Source organism: Octodon degus, unplaced genomic scaffold, assembly GCF_000260255.1.
Source record: "Octodon degus isolate 3935 unplaced genomic scaffold, OctDeg1.0 scaffold00100, whole genome shotgun sequence".
Lineage (NCBI taxonomy): Eukaryota > Metazoa > Chordata > Mammalia > Rodentia > Octodontidae > Octodon > Octodon degus.
In genome coordinates, this window is record NW_004524676.1 from 7,456,346 (window position 1) to 7,463,307 (window position 6,962).

At 57.3% G+C, this 6,962-nt stretch overlaps 1 protein-coding gene across 1 annotated transcript in view; it reads right to left on the reverse strand.

Annotated features, from left to right (window-relative positions):
- Vdr (vitamin D receptor) overlaps positions 1 to 6,962 on the reverse strand; it is a 48,060-nt gene that overhangs the window by 12,546 nt on the left and 28,552 nt on the right. The window contains exon 3 of the mRNA XM_023723552.1: positions 4,947 to 5,077. Within this exon, the coding sequence (XP_023579320.1) occupies positions 4,947 to 5,077 (131 nt within the window). The remainder of the gene's footprint in view (positions 1 to 4,946; positions 5,078 to 6,962) is intronic.

Genomic DNA, 6,962 nt, shown 5'->3' on the forward strand with positions numbered 1-6,962 from the left:
GGTAAGTAAGTCAGGCACCCAAGAGGAGGGCTGGGTGAGGCCACGCCCCAGTGAGTGACTCACTACCCAAAGAGATGCCAGGCCTCCGCCCACAGAGGCTGTCTGCTCAGACCCTAAGAGGTCAGGCAAGATGGGGGAGAGCAGGGCACCCTTCAGGCAAAGCAGGGGGCCGGAGTAGGCATCTGAGCGTTGTCTGCTGTCTGAGGGGTGGACAGCTAGGGAGACCAATTGCTGCCAGTCACACTTTGGACGGCCTCAGGTGTGCTGCTCAGCTGACTGGGCCTCAGTGTCCCCCGTCTTGTGGTGTTGCTGTCTAGCTAACGCTTTTTTGCTGGCCCTGTGCTGCTTACCACATCCAAGCCAAAGTCGAGGCTGTCCACGACCCGACTTCTTCCTGACTCTCTAGTCCATTCCTGCACCTCCAGGCTGAACTTCCGCTCCAGGCTGCTGGGCACGTGGGCTTGCAGGCACGACCTGCTCACACTTGCCACTGCCTTTCCGTTGGTGCTGGTACCTCCCCGGCTGTGAGAGCCCCGTCCCTCCCTCGCCTCCTGCCACACAGCCCTGCGTGATTGCCCATCTGCACGGAGTTCCCGCTTCTCGTGCCCGGCATGCGGCCTTTCCTGTGCACGGTGGCACCTCGCTGTCCTCTAGTCATGCTAGAGCTTGCAGAAAGCCTGAGGCGCTCAGGACCACCTTCCTGACACCACGGAGCACAGCAGGAGGGCCTTGCCCTGCCCCTGAAAAACAGCTAGGAGGCTTCGGCTGGCCCTGTTTGCTGGGTGGTCTGCACCAAAGGATTAACACAGTGACTCGCTCACACCCCCTGTGCAGGCCACTTTCCTGGGCTCAGGGAAGGAGAGTGAGGAGCGCCCCAAGCCACCAGCACTCTGCAATGCAGCGCACCAGGGGAGCTGAGCACAGCTTGCTTCTTTGACTTAACTAACTGTGACTGAAATGTTTGCAAGACAGACTATGTGACAGTGCCACACCCGCAGCAGGCCACAGCCTTCTCCCCACGACTCAGAGGCAGTTCTGTGAATGAGCACTGCACTTTGCCGACCAGGTTCTGAGCTCCGAGGCTGTGCTGCTTCTCTGCACGGTGCAGGGTCAGAGCGCTGTCTCCTCCCCCTGGCCTGGCTCCCAAGTGTACCTTGCTGCCCTGGAAAGGGTGATTGCTAGGCGTCAGGGATCCTGGAGATCAAGCTTGGTGGAATAAAAAGATAATAATCACAGACAACGTGCAGAGTCTTTAAAGATGTACCAGACACAATTCTAAGTGCTTCTTGTACATCAACTCACATCAGTATTTCGTCTTTGTCCTAATGTTCCAAGGCAGGGGCTGCTATCACTCCCATTTTGCAGATGAGGAGCTAAGGACTGCAGAAGCTCCCTGCTGTGCCCAGAGCCACACAGCTAATGCATGGAGGAGCTGGAATGCAGACCCGGCAGTCCGGTTCTGGAGTCAGCGGCTGCAACCACAGCCCAGCCTCCTGCGTCTGATTAATAAGCTGCTGGTGACTGTGCTTGGGCTCTGGCTCTCAGCCTCGGGACCTGGCACCCGGGGCATCCGCAGTGTGTGAGAACTACATAGAGCAGCAAGGCCTGTCCCTGACTCACACTGAGAAGACAAAGAAGAGCCACAGTTAGGCTCACAACATGGCCCCTAGTCACGTGCCTCCAGAGCTGTTGGGGCGTGGAGGGGAGCATGCGGAGGTGGACGCGGAAAGCGCCTCTCTGGCCGCAGTGGGCAGACTTGGTGAGCCACAGCCTCATGAAAAAGGCAGATACTGCTGTGACCTCATGAAATAATTTGTGCAAGGGTGCTAATTTCATTGAACTTATAAATCATTTTCTCAAATAACTGAGGTCATACAGGAAGACATATGTTTTGAAGTAAAAAGACACTGACCTAGAATAAGCTAAGAGATTTACTGGGGTTTTTTTTTTTTTGGTATGGAAACTGAACTCAGGACCTTGTGCTTGCTAGGCAGGCGCTTGTGCTACTGAGCTGTCTCCCTGGCCTGAGGATTTACTGTTTTATTTTTTGAGTACTGAGGACTGAACCCAGCACTGAGGTATCTCAGCCCATTTTATTTTTCATTTTGAGACAAGGTCTCGGTAAATTGTTTCATTGCCCAGGCCAGCCTCAAACTTTCGATCGCCCTGGTTGAGCCTCCTAAGTAGGAGGGAGGACAGGAACACACAAGCGACTGCACCCAGCAGGAGCTCAGGCTTGCTGGGCTGCCCACCGCCTGCCCGCCCGCAGCAGCCGGTGAGCTGCGGCACCTGGAACCGTGAATGCTCCTCGCTGCTCACAGCTGTCCCAGCTTCCTTCTGCGCCCCGTGCTGGGGAGGAATGGCTCTGCCCTAGCTACCCCGGCGCAAAACGTGCACCAGTCTAACGCGGTCTAGAATCAAGTTGGGAAGCAAAACACGATAGACACGAGCAACTGAAAAACATCTCAAGATGCTGGGGTACCTAAGGACAGCTAGGAAGAGGAAATAACATTTTTTTTCAAAATGAATGACGTAGGCCATATCAGATTTGGGACAATCTTACTGATCTCTACAGACCAGCAACAGTACAAAGAGAGCAGAAGCCTGATGGGAGCTGATATTCACTCATTCACTGCACACTTACTGAGTACCTCCTATATGCCAGGTGCTGTGCCAACCCTGGGGAGAAAAGCCAAGCACACTCAGACCCACTGAAGCCCACACAGCAGGTGCTTCTGAGCAGGACGGGTACAGCGCAAGCACGACGCAAGAACTCAGCCATAGACCGTCTTGAGCTTGAAGAACGGGCCTTTGTGGGGACTCAATCGTGTAAGGCCCCCGGCAGGCCCTGGAAACATACAGTGGAGAGAGTCTGACCCCTAGGGAGCTCCTGGGGTCGCCCTGGGGTACAGCTCGCAAGCCTGGCCTTCAGAGGACAGACCTACGCTACAATGAACACTGGCATCTCAGAGCTCTAGGGCCTCTCACTTTAATTCCTTCCAGCCTTCTTAGCTGTTAACAAATAGAAGTTTTTACAGATTTAGAGATTGTTGTAAGAATCCATGAAGAAAGTACATGCACACGACAGTGGCCCACAATGGCAGGTGGCAGCAGATGCAGTTCAGGCCTGTCCTCTCTTCTCCTTGAACCCTGGGCTTGTAGTTCTTTCTTATAGTTTTACAAATGTTGAGACTCTAGACCCTCTCCAGGGAGGCCAGGGCCTTGGGGACAAGAGCCAGCACAGGGGACGCACCCAGCAGCTCTTCCAGGCCCAGACACACGAGGGCGGGCAGCCCCAGGCAGGAGCTGCATCCAGGCAGCCTGAAGGATGCTTTGTGCTGGCCCACACGTGCTCTAACTGGAGTCCTGGGCCCGGCCACCAGCCCATCCACAGCTCAGCACACCTCCCTGCACCGATGTCCCAAGGGCAGGTGGGCAGGAGGGGGCCAGGGGATCCATGGGAGGAGGATTATCTGAGGCACCACACTGACTTCTGTTTGTCCTCTTCTTGGTTAACAGGATGCCCCCTCCTCCTGAGATGCAGCCCAGAGGCCCCTGGGCCACCAACCAGGGTGGCCCTGACTCAGTGCTTGTGGCCCAGACGTGGAGCCCCTGGCCATTCTGGGATGGTGGGAGCCTCAGAGGCCCAGGATCTGCCCTGAGGAGGCACCATGAGAAGCAGAAGCAGGGTGGACGGAGAGCCCTGCCTCCTCCCACCACCGGTGCACTGCACGGGGCAGGCTCCCTAAGAGCGCATGCATAGGCCTCAGGATGCCCTGCTTCTGGGCTTGTCATCCCCACTCTCCCTGGTGTACGCATGGGAGCTGAGGCAGGTACAGCCTGGGTGGAATCAGGCTGCAGGTCCAGGCCTGCACACTCCAGGGGGAGCAGCGAGGCCTGGGAAGGCTGCCCAGGGCTGCCATACTGGTTGGCGAGCCGGGATTGTGCATGAGCCGCCTCAGTCGGGGCTGAGAGGAGGCCACAGGGAGGGCCCTGACTCTGCTGCCCAGCAATAGTACATTTTATTCCCATTAAGGAAGACATTTCTCACCCCCCAAACCCTTTCTTGCCACTGTCCCCTTGCTCCTGACCCATCTGACATCTGTCTTTACCCTCCTTTCCTAACACACAGCGACAGGCTTCCAGGGGCCCCCGAGCCCCTCCCGAGTCTCTTTGGATCCATAGCTTGGTCACACAGGACTCTGTCCTAGAGCAGGGCTGCATTCAGATGCCTAATGCAGATGGATACATGGAGGGACAAGGATGCAGCACAGAGGGTTCTTCCAGGGGTCCTGCCTCAGGGCCTTGCCCCTGCCGGGGGACTGGTGAGCCGCTTCTGGTATCTGCTCAATTCAGTGGCTACTCTGATCACCAAATAGCTGTCCTAGAATTCTAATGCAGAGTCCAGAGCTTTTCTTTAGTGGTGGTTCAGAATATCTCTGCGAGCCTGCTATGCCTCTCCTCTTGTCCAGCAGAGCTCGAGGGCCATCTGGAGCCCTGCTGCTTCCTCTCACGGAGTCTTTCCCCAAGCTTCCCTGGGCACCAGCCCCCAGATCACTGGCTTCTTGGTCATCACCCTTTCCTCCAGGAAACACATCCCAGGGAAGCATGTGGAGTATGAAGACCTGGAGGAAGTCTGTGATCAGGGGTCGGGGGTCAGGGGTCAGGGCCTGTCTCGTCTTCCATCCACGGAGGCCTCACTCTGAGAGGTGCTCCCTGAGGCTGAGACTCAAGCACCAGAGAGACTGACAGGGTCCTGGCTGCATTTGACCCCAAGGTCCCGGCAGCTGTGCCCCGGGCTGCTGGGCCTACTCCTACACCAGCTCCCAGTTCGGGATGCCCACAGCCACTGAGGAGGGACACTCTCTGGTAAGATGTGCGTGGCGGTGGCCAGACCCTTCTGGTGAGCCCAGCCCGGCCCGGTCCCGCCCCTCCCGGCTACTCACACTCCTTCATCATGCCGATTTCCACACAGCGTTTGAGCCGGCAGGCCTGGCAGTGGCGCCTGTTGTCTTTGGTGATGCGACAGTCTCCACTGAAGGGGCAGGTGAACAGAGCCTTCCGCTTCATGCTGCGCCTGCCGAGAGAGCACACATCCCGTGCTGGGCCCCTTAGGCTGCCTCTGACCAGGTCCCAGGTCTCCACTTCTCCACAGAGTGGGGCCCAGCCCAGCCCCCAGGCACCAGGGCACCCAGAGCCCCGCTGGCTGCGTGTGCAGCACCCCCTCCTTCCTTAGCGGTGCCTTCACAGTCCTCTATTGCCCTCTTTTTTCTTATTTTAGTTACACAGGAAACAGACAAGTGCATTTTCCTTATAAAACTTTAAAAAACCTGAAATCCACAGAGGAGCCCTCATAATGGCTTTTAATTAGAGGCAAACATGCTTGTCTCAGCTTTTAGTGCCCCAGAGTCCAGAGCTGGGCGACAATGAGAACCCCTGAGATCCGAGGATGGACCTGCGCACGGGGGCCAGGGCAGGGGAACCGGCGCTCGGCCCTGAACACCACACTGCAGTCCCCCCTCAGCCTGTGAGAGAACAGGGCAGTGGGAGCCCCGAGTGGGACCTTGCTTTCTGCCAAGAGGATGGCAAATGGCATGCACTGTAAACAGACTCCAATGAAAAGATAAAACTATAAAGAGATCTTTAGGTGGGAAGAACCCCCAAGCTGCCCCATTCCGTGTCAAACTGTGGGTGTCCGCGAGCGTGTGGGCAGTGTGCACAGCACACAGGGTGGCCCTTGCAGGCATGCAGAAGCTTGCGGGCTCCGGGCCCTAGACGCCCGTGCTCTGTCGCTGTGCTGGGGGCTGCAGGAGACTGCATGGAGGACAGCTTCCTTCTGGCTCCTGGCTCCTGGCGCTGCTCTCAGCCCAGCCAGGGGAGGCCCCACCTTCCTCCCCAGGGCAGATGGCAGCAGACATCTGGGGCAGAATCCCGTGCGGCCTGAGCTGCAGCGTCGTCCGGGGGCTTGAGAGGAGGCTGCCCACTGCCTCGCCTTCTAGAGAAGAGTGAGGGATGCCGATAGGATGGCGTCCTCTCCAGACACTGGGTGTGAGCTAGGACCCTTGGGGATTGCTGGGACACACAGGGACAGGACAGCAGCAGCCGCTCACATGGGCACTGGAGCCTGGAGAGAGGGTCTGGGCAGCCAGAGGCAGTCGCAGACACACTCACAGAGCCCCCTGGAGGTGCTTCGGGGGAGCCCTTGTCTAGCACACGGGAGTGCTGAGCTTAAGGAACTTATCAACCCAGCTATTCAGTGAGAAGCAAAGGCCCTCAGTCGGGAACCCGGGGAGTCCCACACTCAGCTCCTTGGGGGTTTTCAATGCCAGAACCTCCATGAAGTGGAGGCTGCAGGCACATAGTTCCAGGCAGCCCCAATCCACGAAGGACCTAGTGCTAGAGACAGAGCTGGTGTCAGTTTTGAGACCTCAGTATGGCCCCCTCCCATGATGACACTCATTACTTAGGGGTCAGCAGCAGCCCTGTGGATGTGGAGCAGGTTGGCAGGGCCAGGCCTTCAGGGGCAAGCCTAGCCTGGCCTGGCTGGAGAGAAAGACTGGGAGAGAGAGACTGAGGGAGGCACGAAGCTTTTCAGGTTCCCCTCTGCACCTGTAAGGCAGAAAAATCCTTCCTGCAGGGGATCAGGATCTGAAAGCCCTCGGAACCGGCAGGGTTATCCAGGAAGGAGTGGTGGCTGGGTGCCCCTCACCGGTCCTTCCCCTCCTCCTCTGCAGTTCAGGGCTTCCCCGGCCACCACTCACGCCCACAGTGCTCTATACCTGCTCAAGACCAGAAGTTTCTAATTCAGAGTAAACTCTCCCTTCCTTCTTTCCTTCTTCCCTTCCTTCCTCCCTCCCTCTCCTTTCTTTCTTTTCTTTCTTTCTTCCTTCCTTCCTTCCTCTCTCCTTCCTTCCTTCTTTCCTCCTTCTCCCTTCTTCCTTCCTCCCTCTCCTTCCTTCCTT